At 40.7% G+C, this 25,169-nt stretch overlaps 1 protein-coding gene across 6 annotated transcripts in view; it reads right to left on the minus strand.

Moving 5' to 3' along the window:
* Positions 1-5,710: 5,710 nt before the first annotated feature.
* znf462 (zinc finger protein 462) overlaps positions 5,711-25,169 on the minus strand; it is a 79,645-nt gene continuing 60,186 nt past the window's right edge. For 4 of the 6 annotated variants that reach the window (XM_021468939.3, XM_021468938.3, XM_073935598.1 and 1 more), the window contains exons 6-13: positions 23,241-23,359; positions 21,888-22,082; positions 20,493-20,748; positions 20,122-20,273; positions 19,434-19,657; positions 16,267-16,492; positions 14,550-14,676; positions 12,435-13,460 (exon numbers count right to left, since the gene is read on the minus strand). In XM_021468939.3, coding sequence (XP_021324614.2) covers positions 13,271-13,460; positions 14,550-14,676; positions 16,267-16,492; positions 19,434-19,657; positions 20,122-20,273; positions 20,493-20,748; positions 21,888-22,082; positions 23,241-23,359 — 1,489 coding nt within the window. In that variant the 3' untranslated portion in view covers positions 12,435-13,270. Of the gene's footprint in view, positions 5,867-12,434; positions 13,461-14,549; positions 14,677-16,266; positions 16,493-19,433; positions 19,658-20,121; positions 20,274-20,492; positions 20,749-21,887; positions 22,083-23,240; positions 23,360-25,169 lie in introns of those variants that run through there. The other 2 variants (XM_073935599.1, XM_068215945.2) reach the window with 1 other exon arrangement.

Raw genomic sequence — 25,169 nt, forward strand, 5'->3', positions numbered from 1 at the left:
CTCCGACGTGCCTGCGTCACTGCGCGCGTATAAAACGCAGAGATCGCGAGATGACGGAAAATACAAATATTAAAAGTATCTAAAGACTTTTATCACAGTATAAAATTTACAGTTACATTCATTTATTTGTTTGTTTATTCTGTTGCGTTTAGATGCAAAAAAACAGATAAAGACATTTTAAAAGTCTAATTGCTTATATAAGGGGATTTGTAGCCTATAAATTGGACCCCTTTTGCCTTCAGAACTGCCTTAATCCTTCATGGCAGAGATTCAGCAAGCTACTGGAAATATTCCTCAGAGATTTTGCTCCATATTGTCATGATAGCATCACACAGTTGCTGCAGATTTGTCGGCTGCACATCCATGATGCCAATCTCCCGTTCCACCACATCCCAAAGCTGCTCTATTGGATTGAGCTCTGGTGACTGTGGAGGCCATTTGAGTACAGTGAACTCATCGTCATGTTCAAGAAACCAGTCTGAGATGATTGAGCTTTATGACATGCTGCGTTATCCTGCTGGAAGTAGCCATCAGAAGATGGAGACACTGTGCTCATAAAGGGATGGACATGGTCAGCAGCAATACTCAGATACAGAGAAAAAACATTATTGCATTTCTTAACTCCTAATGTCGCTAGTTAACACACTCAATTCATTTTTAAGACATCCCAAAACTTCTAAAATATCAACATCTACCAATATGGGTTCATGGTAAAAGTACCAGACTTAATACATCTACTATGCAAAATCTGAAAGTATGAAGTGTAAGACCAATTCATAAATAAATATATAGAATGTAGAGAAGTTTCTGAAAACTGCAGCCTGGATGAAGATTTTCTGTAACTCTGGGAACAGTCTGCCGGAGGCTTCATCCACAGTTCACATGCATCACATTGCATTTGTGTGTGTGTGTGTGTGTGTGTGTGTGTGTGTTTAATGAACACAGGGAAAACTCCATATAATACCTGTGTGGACATGGCCTGAGACGTGTGCATGTGCAGCTGGTCTGCAGCCAGACCCCTCTCTCCATCGTTTTCTCCTTTTCCCGCAGCTCCTCCAGCAAACGGAGCGAGTGGAAACGCAACAGATGCAGGAACAGTCGGGGCCGGCGGGGCCACAGAATCTCCTGTGTACGTCAGCAGACCTGCAGGAGCACACACTACCCGTGATCATGCCAACAGAAAAGGGACAAGCTCAGCTAATAACACACACTCAGAACACGACCTGTGCTGTCTGCTCAAGCTGCTTATTTAAATTGAGCTGAATCAACAGTTGTGTGTGTGATGGTGTGAGTTGTGTTTGTGTGTGGGAGAATAAGTGTGTCTCAAAATGACAGGATTACATTTGCCTTACTATATCAAATAAACGTTACCACAAAAGTAATCCAAATCCTTCAGCTTAGTCCCTTTATTTATCAGGGAACGCCACAGCGGAATGAACCGCCAACTATTTCAGCATATGTTTAACGCAGTGGATGCCCTTCCAGCAGCAACCCAGTACTGGGAAACACCCATGCACACTCATTCACACACACACTCATACACTACGACCAATTTAGTTTAGCACCCGGAGGAAACCCACGCCAACAGAGGGAGAACATGCAAACTCCACACAGAAACACACACTGACCCAGCCGAGACTCGAACCAGCGTCCTGAGTGCTGTGAGGCCACAGTGCGACACCACTGAGCCACCGTGTCACCCATGAACAGTCTATATTAGTGGATTCACACTCAGTGAGGTAACGTAATCAGGTCATCGACGTGGTTGTCTGAGTGTGTGTGTGTGTGTGATAGAGAGTGAGTGTATGTGTTTGTGTGTGTATGTTTGTAATAGAGAGTATTGGTCTTTTGTGTGTGTGAGAGAGAACTTGTTTGCGTGTGTGTGTGTGTGTGCTTGTGTATTTTTGTTTTGCTTGTGTGTGTGAGTGTGTGTGTGTGTGTGTGTGTGTGTGTAAATGAGTTTTTTCAGTGTGTGCATTGAATAGTGTGTGTGTAAGGAGAGAGAGTGTGGTTGTGAGCAATGGTGTAGTTGCGTGTGTGAGAGTATGTGTGGTTCTCAGTGTGTGTATGTAGGTGAGTGTGTTTGTGAGGAACAGTGTGTGTAAGAGAAAGAGAGAGTGTGTATGTAATAGTGTGTGTGTGTAAGAGTGTGTGTGAGTTATAGTGTGGTTGTGTGCGTTTGTGTGTGTGTGAAAGAGAGAGCGAGAGATTGTTTATATAAGTGTGTGAGAGTGATGGTTGTGTGTGTATGTGTGTGTGAGAAAGAGAGAGCGAGAGAGTGTGAATATAATATAGTGTGTGAGAGTGATGGTTGTGTGTGTATGTGTTTGTGTAAGTGAGAATGAGAGAGCGAGTGAGTGTGTGTGTGTGTAATATAGTGTGTGAGAGATGGTTGTGTGTGTGTGTGTGTGTGTGAGAAAGAGAGTGTAAGAGTGTGTTTGTGACTGATAGTTTGGTTGTATGTGTGTGTGTGAGAAAGAGAGAGTGTGTATGTAATAGTGTGTGTTTGTGTGAGAAAGAGATCGAGAGAGTGTGTATGTAATATAGTGTGTGAGAGTGATGGTTGTGTGTGTGTGTATCTAAGAGTGTGTGTGTGAGAAAGAGAGAGTGCATATGTAAAAGTGAGTGTGCGTGTGTGTGAGAAATAGAGAGTGTGTATGTAATGGTGTGTGTGTGTGTGTGTGTGAGAGAGAAAGAGAGAGTGAGTGAGTGTGTGTGTGTAATATAGTGTGTGAGAGTGATGGTTGTGTGTGTAATGTGTGTGTAAGAGAGTGTGTGTATGTAAGAGTGTGCGTGTGAGAAATAGAGAGTGTGTATGTAATAGTGTGTGTGTGTGTGTGTGAGAAAGAGAGAGCGAGTGAGTGTGTGTGTAATATAGTGTGTGAGAGTGATGGTTGTGTGTGTGTGTGTGTGTGTGTGTAATTAGCTCAGGATTCTCTTGCTCCACCATATCTGACGTCAGTGTTAGCACAAAAGTAATCTAAATGTGAAGTATCAGATTACTTTACCATTAATGTGTAATCTATCAGATTATTAATGATCAGATCATCTGTAACTCTGTCTGGTGGTGGTGTGTGTGTGTGTGTGTGTGTGTGTGTGTGTTTTCCGTATCTGATCATCTGTTTCTGAGCTGTTTGAAGCTCTGAAGACTCTCCGGGGTTTTTTTTCCTGCAGAAACACTAGTGTGTGTGTGTGTGTGTGTGTGTGTGTGTGTGTGTGTGTGTGTGCGCAGCTCTGATCCGCTGATCCCTCATGTCTGGCAGATATTTTTAAAAGATGATGTTATATCTGTGAAATCAAGCTTTATAAGAGCAGCTTCACACACTCCAGATTCAGACCTGACCTCTTTATCATCTGACCAAACACACACTAATCGTATCAATAAAGCGCTCAAGGAAATATTAATCATGTCCTTGTTTAAATTTCAGACAGAAATATTAATATAATAAAAAAATATGATCATAATTATTTTCATCTGTCGTGGATAAAGGAAATAACAAAGCATGAACAGCACAAGGTAATAATATTAGTAAAAATGAATAAACAAAAAATTAACATCAGACATAAATATATGATCATAACTATTTTTATCCACAGTGGTTAAAGGAAAAAAAAATGTTAATAACATTAATAACCAGCTCAATATTATTAATAATTATAAATTCTCAGACCTAAATATGATCATTTTCATCTGCAATGAAGACGCTCATCTGATGTGTTTGAATGTTTATTGCCTCTAAAACTATTCCATTACTGTTGTTCTTGTTGTTTTTATTGTTTAAAATGGTATTTATTTATTGGATATATTTATATATACAATAAATTATGTATATAATTATTATTTTAAGATACTAGTATTTTAGCAAACAAACTGATAGACAACCACATAAACAAAACATCAATAACAGTAAAATAAATGAATAAAATAACAATAAATAAATAAGTTAAATAATAATGTCCAGGTTGGAGAACAGTCCTTACCCCTGGTGGAGGAGGTCAAGTCTCTTGGGGTTTTGTTCACGATGGAGCAGAAGATGGAGTGTGAGATTGACAGGCGGATCAGTGCAGTAGTAATGTGGTCTCAGACCATTGTGGTAAAGAAGGAGTTGAGCCGAAAGGCAAAGCTCTCGATTTACTGGACAAGATCTCAGATACAAGCAGCCAAAATGAGTTTCCTCCTCAGGGTGTCAGGGCGCACTCTTATAGATATGGTGAGGAGCTCAGAGTAGAGCCGCTGCTCCTCCACATGCAGAGAAGTCCGCTGAGGTGGCTCGGGGATCTGTTTCGGATGCCTCCTCGACGCCTACCTAGGGAGATGTTCCAGGCATTTCCCACCGGGAGGAGGCTTAAGGGAAGACCCAGGACACGCTGGAGGGACTATGTCTCTCAGCTGGTCTGGGAATGTCTCAGGATCCCCCCGGAGGAGCTGGAGGAATTGTATGGGGAGAGGAAAGTCTGGGCTTCTCTTCTGAGACTGCTGCCCCCACGGACCGACCCCAGGAAAAGCGGATGAAAATGAATAAATAAATAAAATTAATAATTAATTAACAATTGCTAGAAACCCAAAACAAAACAAAATAATTAATTCATTCATTTTCTTTTCGGCTTTGTCCCTTTATTAATCCGGGTCACCACAGCGGAATGAACCGCCAACTTATCCAGCATGTTTTACGCAGCGGATGCCCTTCCATCCACAACCCATCTCACAAAATAAATCAATAAAAACAGAATAAAAAAATAACAATAAACAAAATAAATAAATAAATAATAAAATTGACATGACAGATAAAAACTAAACGCATCAATAAAACAAAAATAAAATAATTATTACATTTATTTACAAATAAATGAACAGATAACCAAATAAAAGCAAAAAATAAATAAACAAACAAATAAATTGACATAAATAAAAACAAAACACATCAATACATTTTTTATAATAAATTAATAATCAAATAAAAACAAAAAAATTCATATAAATGAAAAAAGAATAAAAAATTGACATGAATAAAACCAAAACACATCAATACAAATAAATAAAAAAATACATACATTTAATTAACAAACAAATGGATAGATAACCAAATAAAAACATCAATAAAAAACTACAAATAAACAAACAAATAAATTGACATAAATAAAACAAAACACATTAATAAATTAAAAAATAAATAAATAAACAATTAAATTTATAATCAAATGACAATAAAGAAAATAAAAATGAATAAAATAAAGAATTAAAATTTATTCATAAACAAATGAAGATAACCAGAGAAAAACAAAACAATAATAAAAAATAAAATAACAATGAATAAATGTGGCCTCACAGCAAGAAGGTCAATTGAAAATTATTGGAAGGTCGCTGGTTCGAGTCTCTGCTGGGTCAGTTGGTGTTTCTGTGTGGAGTTTGCATGTTCTCCCCGTGTTGGTGTGGGTTTCCTCCGGGTGCTCCGGTTTCCCCCACAGTCCAAACACATGCGCTATAGGGGAACTGATCAACTACACTGGCCGTAGTGTATGAGTGTGTAAAAGGACTAAGCCGAAGGAAAATGAATAAATAAATAATGAAGTTAATTAAACAAATAAATGATATTTAAATAAAAACAAAGCATTAAAAAAAAAATGAAAAAAAAAAATTTAAATAAAGAAATTTATTTAAAAGGCAATGCTCATCCCCCCACTGAAAGAATATCAGACAGCAGCGCAGGCGTTTAGGTTATCTGATAACTTTATTACCAAGTTAAAAAAAGACAATGAATTACAATATGTACAGAATATAGAGAAATCAAAAGGAATAAAACTGTAAACAACCAGTCTAGTCGACGTCACAAGCCACCATCAGAACTCATCAGGAGTACAGGAGGATCTAGCAGAGGATTAAAGGGAAGAAACCCAGTCAAGCGTAATATATGTACAGTATAGATCCAGTGTGTTACCACAGACAGACAGACGGACGGACAGACGGATGGACAGACCCTCATCTGCGCCCTCAACGGCTACAAAAACAACTCTTTTTTTATTTTTAAAGTACTTGTTTCTTAACCAGACGATTTACAACAGTGGAGAGCTAGAAATGAAATAAAAAGGTAGCTATCGATCGGTATTTTCTCTTTCTATTCTTCAGCTTTTGTTTAAGTTAAATATGAGAACGACACTTAAAGGAACAGAGCTCTTCTCAAACACTGACTTTATACAGGTTTGGCCCCTGGAGGAGCCGCCGGGCCCCGCAGAAACACAAGAGTCTGTAAGGCTTCAGGGTTTTTCCAGCAGCTTCTTCTTTTTTTAGTATTTTTTCATGTTCAACAATCTGAGCCTTACGGTACGACGACTTCACACGTCTCGCATTTAAAGGAGGAGAACGTTCGTTTGGAGGAACAGTCGAGAACTGTCGCACGGTCGCTTTTTCATTCGTCCTTCAGCTTATATGAACTAAAAACAGTCTCGTGCACACTGGGACGATTATCGTGCGCACTTATCAACAATTTTTAATGCCTTAAATAAAGAGGGGGTAATGTGAGCTTGTGTAAAACGGCAGACACAAAAGCGAATAAAAAAAAATAAAATAAAAGACGCCTCAATTTATTTTTTTGGTATGACGCGCCACGTTAAAATGATTCAACCAATAAGATTGTTGGAGAAATTTACTTAATGCTCAGTTTTCTGAGCAGCTATAATCTAAAAGCAGGAATCGCTTTCATTTGTAGCTTAGATAAAGTCACAAAGTCTCGCGCACACTGAGATGACGATCATGTGCAATTAAAACGGCAATGTTTTACGACAAAACCAACGTTTTATGAATAAATAAACGTTTTACCCTTTTAATAAAAAACGCTGATGTGAGCGACAAATCAAAAAAATTCTGCTGTTGGTTTTTTGGTATGACGCGTCACGTAAAAAAATCCGGCCAATGAGATTGGTGGAGAAATGTACTTCATTCTGGAAGATAACCGCGTCTTGTATTTAAAGGACGAGAACGTTTGCTTAGAGGAACAGTCGCACGATCGCTTTTTCAATCGTCCTTCAGCTTATAGAAACTAAAAACCCAGCAGACACACAACGTCATAAGACGTTAATATTAGGCTAGATTTAGATCGCCTAAGGACAACGTTATTGTGACGTCCAATTACATCATGAAATGACGTTGATATTTGGTTGATTTTAGGTTGTGTTGGAAAGTGACCAAAATCCAACATCGAGTCGACATCTTAAACCAGCGTCATACTGACGTCAGATACTGACGTAACGTCCACAACATTAAATTAAAAACACCTCATGATATTTTTTGTCATGACGCATCAGGTTTAAAATGGTCTGACCAATAGGAATACAGAAGAACTTTAATTGTGAAAGGTAGTTTGCTCAGTTTTTTTTTTAAACACGAAATACTTTTTTATTTAATTTAAATAACAATAATTTGAAAATTACATAAAATTAGGAAATTATTAGGACAGTTATGCTGATGTTTAACGCCTCATGACTAAACAAAGTGTGCTAATGTGAGTGTGCACACCGATACGCAAAACGCACAACTAACACCTCAGGTTCGTTTTTACTTTTTTTTTATATGACGCAACGTGTAAAAATGGTCTAACCAATGAGATTGGTGAAAATTTACTTTATTTTTAAAAGGGAACCACGTCTCGCATTTCGATGAGGAGAGCGTTTGTTTAGAGGAACAATCCAGAACTTTCGCCCGATTGCTTTTTCATTCATCCTTCAGCTTATAGGAACTCAAAATGGGCACCTGCACACTGGGACGATTATCGTGAGCACTTTTCACAATGTTTTCAGCACCTAAGACTCGTTTTCTGGCATGATGTACTTTAAAGACTATTCAACTAAAGTAATTGGTAAAGAAATAATTGTAAAACTGTACTTATGTAACTGTACTTGGTAATTCTTTGCTTAATTCTGAAAGGTAATTACCTTAGTTTCGTTAAGTAGCTACATGCAGGAATCCCTTTCATTCGTCCTCAGCTTATAGGAACTCAAAATGGCCATGTGCACACTGGGACGATTATCATGGCAACGTTTTACAGCTAAATAAACGTTTTGCACTCTACATAAAGAATGCTAATGCGAGTGTGAGCATCCATGTGTAAAATACCAGGCGCGTATAAAGCGAGAATAAAATTTTTTGGCATGATGTGCCACGGTAAACACAGTCCCACCAATGAGACTTGTGAAGACATTTACTTAATTGTGAAAGGTAATTAGCTCATTTTTTAAGCAGCTATAACTAAATGCACTTTTTATTAAAATTGAATTTGTAAAATTACGAAATCATCAAGACGATTATAACTGACGCTTAACGCCTCGTGACTAAAAGAAGAGAGTTAACATGAGTGTGATGCACAAAATATGCACTGATATGCCAAAAAATCATCACACACACGAAAAAAAAAAACACCTCGAGTTCGTGTTTTTGGGTTTGACGCAGAGCGTTTAAAACTGTCTGACCAATGAGATTAGTCAACACATGTACTTAAATCTGAAAGGGACTCAATTACCTCAGTTTTTTATGCAGCTCTTTTTATTTAAAAAAAAACATTTGTAAAATGCCTCGGATTTATTTTTTGGCAAGAAGCGCTGTGATAAAACTGTCTGACCAATGAGATTTCGTTAACTTTTTATTCCATCTTACGCTTCATATTTTTATTGTTTTATTGCATCTTTTATTGTGCTGTTTTGCTCACCTTGTGTTGCTGGTATTCTGCCTGTAGCGCTTTGAGTTTAAGAAAAGCGCATTACAAATACAATTTAATATAATTATTATTACTGTGAGGGTGGGGGTGGACGGTAATAAAATACAATAAATTGAAAATTTTATAAATAATAGAACCAATTCTCATTAACTTCCGGCCACAAACCATATCTGATCTAGCAATAACCATGTCAAAGGCGTAATGCTGCGAAGCGCCACCTTGTGTTCTGAAGTATTTCTGTTTTGCATTAAGCGCCATCTAGTGTCAGGGAGGGATTTTGCACATTCACTCAACTGGAAAATCAGTGGAAACTAATGGCAAAAATCTCTCCAAAAATGCTGGAGATAAACAAGTAAAGATCACCACAGTGTGCAGGAGGCCTGACAGCACTAGTCCAGTGTAGAAACAGCATAACAGGACACACCAAATACACTCTTTCATTCAGAGGTGCTGCAAGCGTTATGAAAACATTATTCCTTAATGTCCTCACAGCGTTCTTCTGGGTTCTGCGTGTGCTAACAGAACAATGTGATCATGTTGAACATTATTGGATATTCAAACATTATTGGTACGCTACTTATGAATGTTTTCTGAATTAATCTATAACAACTAGTGCTGAACAAAGATTAATAATGATTAATCACATCCAGAATAAACATTTATTTTGACATAACACATCTGTGTGTATTCAACACAATCTCACGGCAGTTCGTAACTTTTTCATTTAGTGGCTTATTCGTATGAATTCGTAAGATCTAATTCGTACAATTTAGTACGATTTGCGTATCCCCCAATGACGGTTGGGGTTAGGGGTGGGGTCAGGTGCCACGCCTCCTTTTTAAAATCGTATCATTTCGTACGACTGAAATCGTACGAATTCGTACGAATTAGCCACTAAACTGGCAAAACGTAAAATACTTACGTTTTCTTGTGAGATCAGGCTGGTGTATTATATTTATGACGTATTATGTGATACACACAAATACAAATAAACAAAACTATAGAAAACTATTTTGGAACATAGATATTTCAATTGATATATATTTGAATAATTTATTTGATATCTAAATATAAAGAAACTTTTTCTCAAATATATGCATGCATGTGGGCGACGCAGTGGCGCAGTAGGTAGTGCTGTCGTCTCACAGGTCGCTGCTTCGATCCTCGGCTCAGTTGGCATGTCATTGATTCATTCTCTATTCGGCTTAGTCCATTTATTAATCTGGGGTCGCCACAGTGGAATGAACTGCCAACTTATCCAGCTTGTGTTTTACACAGCGGATGCCTTTCAGCTGAAACCCATCACTGGTAAATCCACACACACTCATTCACACACGTACATACACTATGGACAATTTGGCTTACCCAATTCCCCTATAGTGCATGTGTTTAGACTGTGGGGGAAACCAGAGCACCCAGAGGAAAAAGGGCAGAGTATGCAAACTCCACACAGAAATGCCAACTGATCCGACCGAGGCTCGAACCAGCGACCTTCTTGCTGTGAGGCAATAACACTACCTACTGCGCCACTGTGACGCCGTGTGCATTTATATATAATAAATATATAACACACACACACAAACACACACACACACACACACACACACACACACACACACACACACACACACACACACACATTATGTCAAAACAAAGTTTTATTTTGGATGTGATTAATTGCGATTCATTTTTGCCCAGCACTAATTATTATATTAATATTATTATTATTATTTTTGAATGTTATATTCATGTCCAACAAAAGATTTTCAGAAACACACACACAGTCACTCAAGCCTTTTCTAATATCTCTAATAAGTCATTTTTCCACCACAGTATTTTCCTATATGCTTTTTCTGGAGAAAGTCTTGCTTCTTCTAGTTTTGCTGGAATATATATGTATATTTTAAATGTAAAAACTGCTAAGGTCAATATTATTAGTTATGATAATTAATAATTTTGTCCTCAACTGCATCATGAAGGAAAAACACTTGGAGAACATTAGAAGAAGGAGCATTCAGTGTTATCCGGCCTTTAGTTATAGCACTGGAAGAACATGTTCTCTTATGTTCATTATATGAACATTATGATTAATTGCGGGTGGGTTGCAGGTGGATGTAGCGGGACATGGCGAGAGGGGTCTGTCTGCAGACCTGGTGCAGTGCAATCTGGGCTGCATCCAATGCTTTTTAATGGACTCGCCTAACCCTACCATTCACAGTGACGTCACTCGCTCCATCGAGTGCATTGTGTCTGACATTGCATCTCTGAGTGATGCAGTCTCAGCTTGCATCATAAAGGCTGCATCCAGATACTATTGGACATGGCAGTGGACCAGTGAAAAAGCAGAGAGTGGATGAGACGGCCAATAATAATGGATGAAGTGCAAGAGTAGCCTACTGTTCAAAGGTTCAGGGTTACACTTTACATTAAGGTTCATTAAATGATGCATTTACTAACATGAACAACACATGTACAGCATTTATTAATCAAAACTGAACATTTACTAATGCATTATTAACAATTAAGTCCATGCTTGTTAACATTAGTTAATGCACCGTGATGAGTTAACATGAACTAACAATGAACTACTGTATTTATATTAACTAACATGAACAGATACTGTAGTAAATGTATTGTTTATTGTTTGTTCATGTTAGTAAATGCATTAATTAACATTAACTAATGAACCTTATTGTAAAGTGTGACCAGGTTCAGTTAGAGGAGTCATCAGAGGAAAATCTGCTCTCGTTCTGGAGAAACAAGACGGCTTAATTCCACGACTGCAGCACCATGCGAGGAGAATGATGTTCATTCCTACAACAAGCGGAGCGAGCGAACGCTCATTCAGTGCAGCTGGCCGTGTTTTGGATGCAATGCAGGCACAGTAGATGCTGTTCTGTTTCAGCAGTGCGAAGAAAACGGCCAAGCAAACACAGCATGGCTGCTGTTTACACTGAAGCGGCACCCTTTTTTTATCTTGTTCCTGTATCTGTAAAAGCTCAGATGTCTTATTGTTACTTTCTGTGTTTGAAAACGAAGAAAATGTTGTCTAAAGACAAACGTCTGTTTTTATAAATACATTTAAAAACGTTTACGATTAACGTATTATTTCACTATCACAGATGCGCTGATTACAGCTCACTGAATCTGCTGTTAATATCCACGCTGACCTATCATCATGCCAAAAACCAAGAATTCAATTATTAAAACTACGATCGTGCGCGGGTCGGGTGCGCATACATACATCAGATGAAACTTTATGTGTGGGCGGGTGGAGGATTCGTATGAAGCCGCGGGTTCGGGTGTCATTTCAGCTGATCTCTAGTTCAAACTGTCCCTGTTTGCATTGTTTGAGTAATATTAAGGGAAAAGTATTTTAAATGCTTTCTAAACCAAAAGAGAAGCATTTAGGAATCAATGAAAGATGTATAAAAGTGTTACGAACGTTACTACAGACCAGAAAACTCTGAACAGACGCTCTCCTAACGCTCCTGGAAGAATGTTTGATCATAACGTTGAATGTAAGCGTTTCACACAGCTAACAACAAATAAAGAACACTGAGCAGAACATTACTCCACACAAGTGTTCACAACATCCCTTCTCAAATGTTGTGTCTTGGAGACTGTGTGGTAGCATTATGGAGCACTACTTTTAGATTTTGGATCTGAAAACATTCATGACATTTAAAAACAAACGCTGTAGAAACGTTAAGCTATAACTGAACATTCGGGAAGAGTTCCTTTAATCTGAATCAGCCAATCAGATGCAGAACAGGGAGGATAATCGACCAATTAGATCCATCAGGAACGTCTCTGGACCAATAGACGAAGAGCATCAGCCGTTATTAAAGTCAAGCAGAAGTGCAAGAGATCTTTCCCCAGTAGCACCCTGCTACCAGTTTCTTTTTTTGTTTTGTTTAGGGGAGCGGGACACACACACACACACACACACACACACTCTCTAAAATCACGTCTAAAAGAATCAAACCTCTGATAAATCTAGATAAATAAGATGACAACTATTCCTCAAGGAATTCAGCTACAGGAAGATTAACACAAGGCTAAAATGTAAAAAAGTAAAACTGTCAGGCGACATCTGGAGAGAATCCGAGTCCCTCCTGAAGAAGCTTCTGAAGCGCCGACACACCGTCTTCAAGACTATCAGTGTGTGCGCGCGGAAGACATTCGATTGGTACGGTTCAGGGTTTTACTCTTAAAAGTGCATGGGAAGTGGAAAAAAGGGGGCTTTGGAATGAAGGATCATGGGAAATCTCTGGGCGGAGGGACTCGAGATTCCAGCGCGACATCAGACTCACAGTTTCATTCACTATTGGTTACCAATATATCAACATCTGTCCTGAGGGACCAAGTCACACTTTGTAAAATTCAGTGTAAGATTCAGCAACTGAACAAACATGAAACATCTAGCAAACCTCCGAGCCGAGACACCCAAACAATCATGAAGCAGCCAAATGTTGTTCTGCAACCAAACCGATGAAAAACGGACAGACGAAAACCACAAACGTACGACATTCTTGAGTTTCTCTACAGCGTTCCTTTTACTCCTATGGGTCGTTTTTGGTCTCCAGCGTCTTTTTTTCTTCTTCGTTCGGATTCTGACACTTGGATTGGTCGGATTGATCGTCGGTGTCGCCGGATTGGTCCAGCTCTCTGTCAATCACAGCCAGGGGACCAATCAGAGGCAGCGCTGAGGAGGGAACAGGACTGCCCTCTGTCTTGCTGCCGTTAACAGTCCTGAAAGCACGAATGAAGGTCAGCGTCAACAGCTCTTACTATTGTAAATCAATTAAACTCTAATCATGACACACTGTATATGGTTGGAAAGGTCTAACTCTTCGGAATAGAGATTTTACTGCTGTTTCAAGATATGCAGGAAGAGAAATAGATTAAAACACATTTACTGTCACCCTATATATAACCTGCGGGAATATTTTCGTTTACATTTTTAAACCATATTATTATAACATAAACAAAGCAGTCATGACAAACTGTTTATCATTTGAAAGCTTAACATTTCTAGTTTACATATCTAGTGACTGAATTTTGCTAAATAATATTGAGAAACAGTTTTTTGTTAATCTGCAATAAGGATACTCGTCAGAGTAAAGCATTACTTTGCTACAGCAATCAATTTGTAACATGTTTTTAGAGGCTAAATTCAAATCAATTACCACCAACCTGCCCATACTACTTAAGAAATATTGTCAAAAGTATGAAAAAATATGCTTTATGCTCCTCAAAACACTACTTACACTACATTATATGCACACTAATGTAAACTGAAAGTCATCTGGTGGTCATGTCTGTTATTGCAGCCAAATTAAATAGTACTGAAGGGCTCAAACTGATTTTGTAAAATACATATTTACTGTTATATAATAAAATATACATTTATTGTTATATTATTTTCATAAGACGATGAACTTTTTTTTTGACTTTTTGAACTTTTTTTTTTACATCAGCTACAATCTGACGAGTGTCTTCCTTAAAATTACAACAACCTTAAATCTATGATGCAGCAAAGCATTGAAGATCGGCAATCATTAAAGGTAAACATTTCATGTTCATATCTATGTTCAAAAGTGTATCTGTGTGTGTGTGTGTGTGTGTGTGTTGGGGCTGGTAAGCTCATGTCAGTGGTGTGTAAACTATAGAAAAGGTGAACAAATCAGCACACAGTTTTAATATGACAACCTACATGGCCGTCATCAGATCACACAGGAGAGCTCAAGATATAGTTACTCTACACATCACACCTGCAAACAATAATCCCCTCAATCAACCAATGAGTGAGCAAACAAGAAGAGTGCTGTGTAGACTCACATGCCGTGTCGGAGGACGTGTCGTTCCCATTCTGTGCTCAGTGTGAACGTGCGGCCGCAGAACTCGCATGGAAAACGCTTCACTGCAACGCTGCCTGGAGATTCTGGAGACGCAACATCTGCAGCATCTACAACAACAAGACCAGACACAAGATCTGAGAAAGAATCATTGCTAGACAACTAGAACACTTCAGCAGTCATTCTCAGAGATATGTATACATTTATAAGGTGCTCATCTAAAGTGTTTTGAATACAAGCTATACGTTTGATATATTCAGCGCTATATTCTGATCACACACACCAAACCATGCGGTTATAATCATAGCTCTATCTATCTATCTATCTATCTATCTATCTATCTATCTATCTATCTATCTATCTATCTATCTATCTATCTATATTACACTTTATAATATTTCCGAAAACATGCTTGTTTTTATTCTGAAAACAGTATTGACATGATAGCATCACGCAGTTGCTGCAGATCCATGATGCCAATCTCCCGTTCCACCACATCCCAAAGCTGCTCTATTGGATTGAGCTCTGGTGACTGTGGAGGCCATTTGAGTACAGTGAACTCATCGTCATGTTCACCAGTCTGAGATGATTGAGCTTTATGACATGCTGCGTTATCCTGCTGGAAGTAGCCATCAGAAGATGGAGACACTGTGCTCATAAAGGGATGGACATGGTCAGCAGCAATACTCAGGTAGGCTGTGGCGTTGATGCTCAATTGGTACTAATGGACCCAAAGAAAATCTCCCCCACACCATTACACCACCACCACCAGCCTGAACCGCTGATACAAGGCAGGATGATCCATGCTTTCATGTTGTCTGAGTCGAGCATCTGAATGTGTCAGCAGAAATGGAGACTCATCAGAGCAGCAACGTTTCTCCAATCTTCTATTGTCCAGTTTTGGTGAGTCTGTGTGAATTGTAGCCTCAGTTTCCTGTTCTTAGCTGACAGGAGCGGCACCCGGTGTGCTCTTCTGCTGCTGTAGCCCATCCGCCTCAAGGTTGGCCGTGTTGTGTGTTCAGAGATGCTCTTCTGCAGAGCTCAGTTGTAGCGAGTGCTTATTTGAGTTACTGTTGCCTTTCTATCAGCTGAACCAGTCTGGCCATTCTCCTCTGACCTCATCAACAAGGCATTTGCGCCCACAGAACTGCCGCTCACTGGATATTTCCTCTTTGTCAGAGCATTCTCTGTAAACCCTAGAGATGGTTGTGCGTGAAAATCCCAGTAGATCAGCAGTTTCTGAAATACTCACAAATAGTGTCTTAAATCCCCTTTCTTCCCCATTCTGATGCTCGCTCTGAACTGCAGCAGATTGTCTTGACCATGTCTAAATGCCTAAATGCAGTGAGCTGCTGCCATGTGATTGGCTGAAATCTGCGTTAATGAGCAGCTGAACAGGTGTACCTAATAAAGTGGCCGGTGACTGTATATTACAATCCCATACAGCATAACATGCAGTTATATTTATATAAATTACTATATATATTCTTATCTATCTTTCAATTCACTTCATTTTTGTTCTCAAAAACAATGTTATTCTATTTTTATTTCTTTTATTAATTATAGGATCTAAAAATCACCTTTAAACTTTAAACTCGTGTGTAAACAACATTTTAAATCTGCCTTTATTTTCATTCTGGAAATGCAGTCTACAACATTGAATTAACATTTTTCAGCAGATGAAGAAGTTTATCTGTTACCTGCGTCCTCAGTCTGGCAGCTGGTCTCCTCCTGTCTGTCCTCCGGCAGCTTCTCCTCCTCTTCCTCCTCCATTGGCAGCTCTTCCTCTTCCTCTGCTTCCTCCTCCACAGGCTCTGTTTCCTCTCGCTCCTCTTCCTCACTGCTGCTCATGTCCTTCATCTTGTCCTTCAGGAGGTCCAGCTGGTCCAGGTTCACTCGACCCACCAGCTCATAGTTGCGGATCACCTGCAGACCAACAGTACATGAGTGAGCGAGAGATAACAGAGACGAGAGAGAAAAACGAGAAACAGAAGAGACGGGAGAACAACGGGATCAGAAGAGACAAGAGTGAAATGAGAAACAGAAGAGACGGGAGAACAACGGGATCAGAAGAGACAAGAGTGAAATGAGAAACAGAAGAGACGAGAGAGAGAAAACAGGAAACAGAAAAGACGAGTGAGAAAAGCGAGAAACAGAAGAGACGAGGGAGAAAAACGAGAAACAGAAGAGACGAGGGAGAAAAACGAGAAACAGAAGAGACGAGAGAGAAAAACGGGAAACAGAAGAGACGAGAGAGAAAAACGAGAAACAGAAGAGACGAGGGAGAAAAACGAGAAACAGAAGAGACGAGAGAGAAAAACGAGAAACAGAAGAGACGAGGGAGAAAAACGAGAAACAGAAGAGACGAGGGAGAAAAACGAGAAACAGAAGAGACGAGAGAGAAAAACGAGAAACAGAAGAGACGAGAGAGAAAAACGAGAAACAGAAGAGACGAGAGAAAAACGAGAAACAGAAGAGACGAGAGAAAAACGAGAAACAGAAGAGACGAGAGAGAAAAACGAGAAACAGAAGAGACGAGAGAGAAAAACGGGAAACAGAAGAGACGAGGGAGAAAAACGAGAAACAGAAGAGACGAGGGAGAAAAACGAGAAACAGAAGAGACGAGAGAGAAAAACGAGAAACAGAAGAGACGAGAGAAAAACGAGAAACAGAAGAGACGAGAGAGAAAAACGAGAAACAGAAGAGACGAGGGAGAAAAACGAGAAACAGAAGAGACGAGGGAGAAAAACGGGAAACAGAAGAGACGAGGGAGAAAAACGAGAAACAGAAGAGACGAGAGAGAAAAACGAGAAACAGAAGAGACGAGAGAAAAACGAGAAACAGAAGAGACGAGGGAGAAAAACGAGAAACAGAAGAGACGAGGGAGAAAAACGGGAAACAGAAGAGACGAGGGAGAAAAACGAGAAACAGAAGAGACGAGAGAGAAAAACGAGAAACAGAAGAGACGAGAGAAAAACGAGAAACAGAAGAGACGAGAGAAAAACGAGAAACAGAAGAGACGAGGGAGAAAAACGAGAAACAGAAGAGACGAGGGAGAAAAACGGGAAACAGAAGAGACGAGGGAGAAAAACGAGAAACAGAAGAGACGAGAGAGAAAAACGAGAAACAGAAGAGACGAGAGAAAAACGAGAAACAGAAGAGACGAGAGAAAAACGAGAAACAGAAGAGACGAGAGAGAAAAACGAGAAACAGAAGAGACGAGAGAGAAAAACGGGAAACAGAAGAGACGAGGGAGAAAAACGAGAAACAGAAGAGACGAGGGAGAAAAACGAGAAACAGAAGAGACGAGAGAGAAAAACGAGAAACAGAAGAGACGAGGGAGAAAAACGGGAAACAGAAGAGACGAGAGAGAGAAACGAGAAACAGAAGAGACGAGAGAGAAACGAGAAACAGAAGAGACGAGAGAGAGAAACGGGAAACAGAAGAGACGAGAGAGAAACGAGAAACAGAAGAGACGAGAGAGAAAAACAAGAAACAGAAGAGACGAGAGAGAAAAGTGAGAAACAGAAGAGACGAGAGAGAAAAGTGAGAAACAGAAGAGACGAGAGAGAAACGAGAAACAGAAGAGACGAGAGAGAAAAGTGAGAAACAGAAGAGACGAGAGAGAAACGGGAAACAGAAGAGACGAGAGAGAAAAACAAGAAACAGAAGAGACGAGAGAGAAACGAGAAACAGAAGAGACGAGAGAGAAAAGTGAGAAACAGAAGAGACGAGAGAGAAACGGGAAACAGAAGAGACGAGAGAGAAACGAGAAACAGAAGAGACGAGAGAGAAAAACAAGAAACAGAAGAGACGAGTGAGAAAAACAAGAAACAGAAGAGACGAGAGAGAAACGAGAAACAGAAGAGACGAGAGAGAAAAGTGAGAAACAGAAGAGACGAGAGAGAAACGGGAAACAGAAGAGACGAGAGAGAAACGAGAAACAGAAGAGACGAGAGAAACGAGAAACAGAAGAGACGAGAGAGAAAAACGGGAAACAGAAGAGACGGGAGAGAAAAACGAGAAACAGAAGAGACGGGAGAGAAAAACGAGAAACAGAAGAGACGAGGGAGAAAAACGAGAAACAGAAGAGACGAGAGAGAAAAACAAGAAACAGAAGAGACGAGAGAGAAAAACGAGAAACAGAAGAGACGAGAGAGAAAAGTGAGAAACAGAAGAGACGAGAGAAACGAGAAACAGAAGAGACGGGAGAGAAAAACGAGAAACAGAAGAGACGAGAGAGAAAAGTGAGAAACAGAAGAGACGAGAGAAACGAGAAACAGAAGAGACGGGAGAGAAAAACGAGAAACAGAAGAGACGAGAGAGAAAAGCGAGAAACAGAAGAGACGAGAGAGAAAAGTGAGAAACAGAAGAGACGAGAGAAACGAGAAACAGAAGAGACGAGAGAGAAAACTGAGAAACAGAAGAGACGAGAGAGAAACGAGAAACAGAAGAGACGAGAGAGAAAACTGAGAAACAGAAGAGACGAGAGAGAGAAACCTTTCTATTTCGCTACAACCAAACCCGCTTTTTAAGATCTCTAAACTCAGGGCTTCTGGTAGTCCCCAGAATATCAAAGTCCACTAAAGGAGGTCGAGCTTTTTCATTTATGGCTCCTAATCTCTGGAATAGCCTTGCTGATAATATCTGAGGCTTAGCTATAAAGACCTGAACATGTCAGATGGTTTGGGCAGTTTGCCTGTGACCATCTGGGCTTTGTCATCAAGCATGTATCCAGTAATAAAGTCTATCTTCTGGTTCTGAAAACCTGATTAATTATTAGAATGGAACCACGACAAAGACAGTGGAGATACTGGAGAGATGAGGGGGAGACCGTGGAGAGATGAAAAAGATGAAGAGCGCTGACCTTGTGCTGGTCCTGCAGGTGCGTCTCCAGCTCGTGCAGGAGTTTGCTATCGTAATAGCAGAGCTGACACTGATACGGCTTCAGCTCCTCATGCTTCTGGATGTGCTGCTGCAGGTTCTGCTCGCTGGAACAGGTGAAGGTGCATTTATGGCATCTGAATACCAGACCCTCCAGATGACGAGACAGCTTCGAGCGCGAGATCTCCAGCGGCACCACACGCTCCTCTGAGAACACACACACACACACACACACACACACACACACACAGTCATCAGACCGGTGGATAATAATGGAAATATTCTAATCATGTTTCCCTCGTATATTTCAATCTGCAACAATAAAGGGAACTTCAATGAAGACACGTTTGGAGATTAACTTCTGAACGCAGAATTAAATAAAAATAAATAATAATACCTTACACTTCTCATAACATTTACAGTTGAAGTCAGCATTATTAACCCTCCTGTATATTTCTGTTTAACATAACGTATTTCTAAACATATTAGCTATATTCATCCATCTCTTGTCGGCTTAGTCCCTTTATTAATCAGTGGTCGCCACAGCGGAATGAACCGCCAACTTATCCAGCAAGTTTTATTGTAAGTTGCATTGGATACATGAGTGAGGAGTCTGCTATATGAGTAACTGTGAATCCTCCTTTGTGCAGCAGGACAGATTGGATGCTGACCTCTGTGCAGGACGATGTGGTCGATCATGCTGCTCTTGTGTTTGGTGTGATACAGACAGAACGGACATCGTAACTCTTTCTGCGGCTCCTCAGCGGCGCCGGTGGTGCTGCTGCTGCTGTGACCACCTTCAACGTGCAGCGTGAACGTGGACCTGAAAACACAGCACATGGAGAATAATGAAGACCAAGCAAACACAACAGATTCCAAATCTGCACGACTGAAGATTAACAAAGACAAAAGAAACACACAGCATGGGTTACATGCACAAGCAAATATGCACCCGGAGGAAACCCACGCCAACACGGGAAGAACATGCGAACTCCACACAGAAACACCAACTGACCCAGCCGGGACTCAAACCAGAACTCACTTGTTGCAGGTGAAGAAGGTGCAGTCTTTGCACTTGAAGAGCTTCTTTCCTCCGTGCCGGTCTCGGTAGTGTCTGCGCAGACTCTGCATGTATCCGGAGCTGAACTCGCAGAACTCGCAGGTGAGGATGGATTCGGGCCGGGCCTGCGGGAGCGCGGTGTCAGACGGACTGGAGGAAACATCGCTCTGAACACGAGACGACAGCTGGAAATGACTGATCTGCTGCTGCACATCTGCCGGCTCCAGATATGCAGACTCTGAGAGAGAGAGAGAGAGAGACAGAGACATCACTGTCAGATTCAGATGCTGAACACCTGCTGTATACACCTGTGCAGGAGCCGACAAGCACACAACTATACACACAAACACAACTATACACACAAACAGATTACCAAACCACTACACACACACAAACACAACAAACAGAACCACACATTTTAGATAATGATACGAAACAACCAATCAAACCACTCATTTCACAAAATAACCAAGTATATGTGAATAACTAATCAAAACCACTCATTTCACAAAATAACCAAGTAAAATCACTCATTTTACACAACTAAATGCAACTAACCAATCAAAACCACTCATTTCACACAACCAATCAAAACCACTCATTTCACACAACTAGCCAATTAAAACCACTCATATTAAACAACTAACCAATCAAAACCACTCATTTCACACAACTAGTCAATCAAAACTATTCATTTCACACAACTAACCAATCAAAACCATCCATTTCAGGCAATTAGCCAATCAAAACCCCTCATTTGAAACAACTACATGCATCTAGCCAATCAATACCACTCATTTCAGACAACTAACCAATCAAAACCACTCATTTGAAACAACTACATTCATCTAACCAATCAAAACCACTCATTTCACACAACTAACCAATCAATACCACTCATTTCACACAACTAACCAATCAAAACCACTCATTTCACACAACTAACCAATGAAAACCCCTCATTTCAGACAACTAACCAATCAAAACCCCTCATTTAAGACAACTAACCAATCAAAACCCCTCATTTCAGACAACTAACCAATCAAAACCCCTCATTTAAGACAACTAACCAATCAAAACCCCTCATTTCAGACAACTAACCAATCAAAACCACTCATTTCACACAACTAACCAATGAAAACCCCTCATTTCAGACAACTAACCAATCAAAACCCCTCATTTCAGACAACTAACCAATCAAAACCACTCATTTCAGACAACTAACCAATCAAAACCACTCATTTCAGACAACTAACCAATCAAAACCCCTCATTTCAGACAACTAACCAATCAAAACCACTCATTTGAAACAACTACATGCATCTAACCAATCAAAACCATTCATATCACAAATGTGTGTGTGTGTGTGTGTCTCACCGCTGCGCTCTGGTTTCTCCTCCTCTTCCTCCTCCTCCTCCTCGTCCTCGTCTGCAGGTTGTGTGTTTCTCGGAGCTGCAGTTTTGAGTCGGTGCAGCGTCAGCGTCTCTCCGTGCTCCTGCAGCGAGTGCTCCTTCAGCTGACTGATGCTCACCGCGGAGAACACACACGACACACACTTATACGGGCGCTCACCTGCAACATACACACACACACGCCATGGTTAACATCCAGGAAAACCTTCAATCTGGAGTCTACTGTTCAACTCAATACAGTGGAGGACACACAGATACAACACATACAGAAACTACACACACACACACACACAGACACACACACACAGCTCTTCACTGACACATTCTGCACGTGTGTGTGTGTGTACATCTCAATGGTGTGGATTTTGAGCATGTGTGTGTGTGTGTGGTGTGTGTGTGTGTGTGTGTGTGTGTCACTGGCGTGTGTCTCGCTAGTATGTGTTTTGTGCCAGTGTGTGTGTGGTGTGTGTGTGTGTCTCACCAGCATGTGTTTTGTGCAAGTGTGGTGTGGTGTGTGTGTGTCTCATCGGTATGTGTTTTGTGCAGGTGTGTGTGTGTGTGTTTCTCACCAGTGTGTATTTTGTGAAGGTGTGTGTGTGTGTGTGTCTCACCAGTGTGTGTTTTGCGCTGGTGTGTGTGTGGTGTGTGTTTGTGTGTCTCTCCGGTGTGTGTTTTATGCAGGTGTATGTGTGTTGTGTGTTTGTGTGTCTCACCTGTATGTGTTTTGTGCCGTTGTGTGAGTGGTGTGTGTGTGGGATTGTGTATCACTGGTGTGTGTTTTATGCAGGTGTGTGTGTGGTGTGTGTTTGTGTGTCTCACCAGTGTGTGTTTTGCGCTGGTGTGTGTGTGTTGTGTGTTTGTGTGTCTCACCTGTATGTGTTTTGTGCCGTTGTGTGAGTGGTGTGAGTGTGGGATTGTGTATCACTGGTGTGTGTTTTGTGCAGGTGTGTGTGTCTCACCAGCGTGTGTTTTGTGCAGGTGTGTGTGTCTCACCAGCGTGTGTTTTGTGCAGGTGTGCATGTGTGTCTCACCAGTATGTGTTTTGTGCCGTTGTGTGAGTGGTGTGTGTGTGTCTCACCAGCTTGTGTTTTGTGCAGGTGTGTGTGTGTTTCTCACCCGCGTGTGTGTTGTGCAGGTGTGTGTGGTGTTTGTGTGTGTGTCTCACCAGCGTGTGTGTTGTGCAGGTGTGTGTGGTGTTTGTGTGTGTGTCTCACCAGCGTGTGTGTTGTGCAGGTGTGTGTGTGTGTGTGTGTGTGTCTCACCAGCGTGTGTGTTGTGCAGGTGTGCAGGTGTGTGTGTGTGTGTGTGTGTTTCTTACCCGCGTGTGTTTTGTTCATGTGGCTCTTCAAGCGGCTCATGTATGAGGATTTAAAGGGACAGAGCTTGCAGCGGAAGGGTTTCTGATGTCCGTGATGAGACTGAACATGTCGATCCAGACTGAAGACAGAGAAAACACACACACACACACACACACACACACACACACACACACACACACAAGTAAAATTAAAATCATAACTATGAAAGGCTGTACTGATAGTAGCTGTGTTTCCATCCAAAGGTGCAAATAATTAAACACATGCACAAACTGTAATACAGCATGAATCATCAGTGAATAAAGCAGCGTCTCCAGTCAAGGAGATTGTCCTGCTGATCTGCATCCCAATCATCACCAATACTGCAGAAGACCTACTGGAACCAGCATGGAGCCAAGATTCTCACAGAAATCAGTCAAGTTTGGTGATGGAGACATCATGGTTTGGGGTTCATTCAGTATGGAGAGATCTGCAATATCAACAGCCTGAGGTATCAAGACATCTGTGCTGGCCATTACATTACAAACCACAGGAGAGGGACAATTCTCCAGCAGGATAGCGCTCCTGCTCATACTTCAGCCTCCACATCAAAACTCCTAAAAGCAGAGAGTGCTCCAGGATTGGCCAGCCCAGTCACCAGACATCAACATTATTGAGTCGTACGTGTGTCCCACACTGCTAAAAACACTATTAGGACACCTATATCTCACTGAAAAGTGTAAATTGGTTGTTTTTGCGTTATTTCAAGCAAATTCGTACTTCCGGTTTAAAACGAATTTTTGAAGCTGCGTCACGGTCATGAGATAATAGCGTGTATTCCAGCGTGCAGACTGGACAGAGTGTGCCTTAATATGTCTTACAGTGTGATGCATTAATGCATGAGTAAAGCTTGGTTCAAACCAATCAGCGCTCTCTATTGTGCAACTTCATTAATATTCATTACTGTCACAGTGTTTAGACGACAGAGACGCCACGTTGTGTTGGCAAAACAAGCGTGAAGTGTTGCTTTTATAGTTTGCTGCAGTGAAGTTTGCATCTAAGTACAGCCGTGTGCATCTAAGTTTCCGGAAAATGCTGAGGTTTTTTTCTCTCATTCGCCGTGCGGTATCAAACATTGCATGAAAAATACACGCTTAGAGCAGATCCTCGAATCAAATATCTCGTTTGTCGCGAGGGACATGAATGAATTCCCTGAATGAAAGAGCCAAACTGCAGTTAAAGTCCAACATTTAATAATTTGGCAAATAATTCGACTACAGATGTCCATGTAAACACAGTCACATTGTCCGCTGTGTGTTTTGACTCTGAAACTCGTGCGTGCACAAATAGACACTCCCACACCAAGCCTCTTTAGTTCCTCCGACACTCCCCCTAAACAGAGCTGGACACGCCCATTTTTCTGACATTTTCCAAAGTAGAGGTGTGAAAACACCCTGCTGAAATGAGGGGCTTTCATGGCCCTTTAATGCATCAGCCTTTTAGAAGTAATTCTATTTACTTCGTTATGGCAGTTTCACGCCGGATGTTTGAGCCGTACGGCACCTCTGAATCCTGCTGCCATTGGCCAGATCAAGCTGGTCCTCCACCAGGCAGTCCTCTGACAAAAATAACGACTGGACAGCACGGTAACAGCATTAAATAGGACATGAGTAGACTTGAAAATAAACCAATCTCCTGAGTTATTCAGTTATTAGAACAGTAATGTTACACAGAGATCAGGTCTGAATTCATAATAATGTGAATAAGTGAACTGGTAAGCTAAGTATGGCTGTAGTGTATGAGTGTGAATGGATGTTTCCCATTGATGGGATGCAGCTGGAAGGACATCTGCTGTGTAAAACATATGCTGGAGTAGTTGGTGGTTCATTCCACTGTGGCGACCCCTGATTAATAAAGGGACTAAGATGAAAAGAAAATGAATGAATGAATGA

Source organism: Danio rerio, chromosome 21 (genome assembly GCF_049306965.1).
Source record: "Danio rerio strain Tuebingen ecotype United States chromosome 21, GRCz12tu, whole genome shotgun sequence".
Lineage (NCBI taxonomy): Eukaryota > Metazoa > Chordata > Actinopteri > Cypriniformes > Danionidae > Danio > Danio rerio.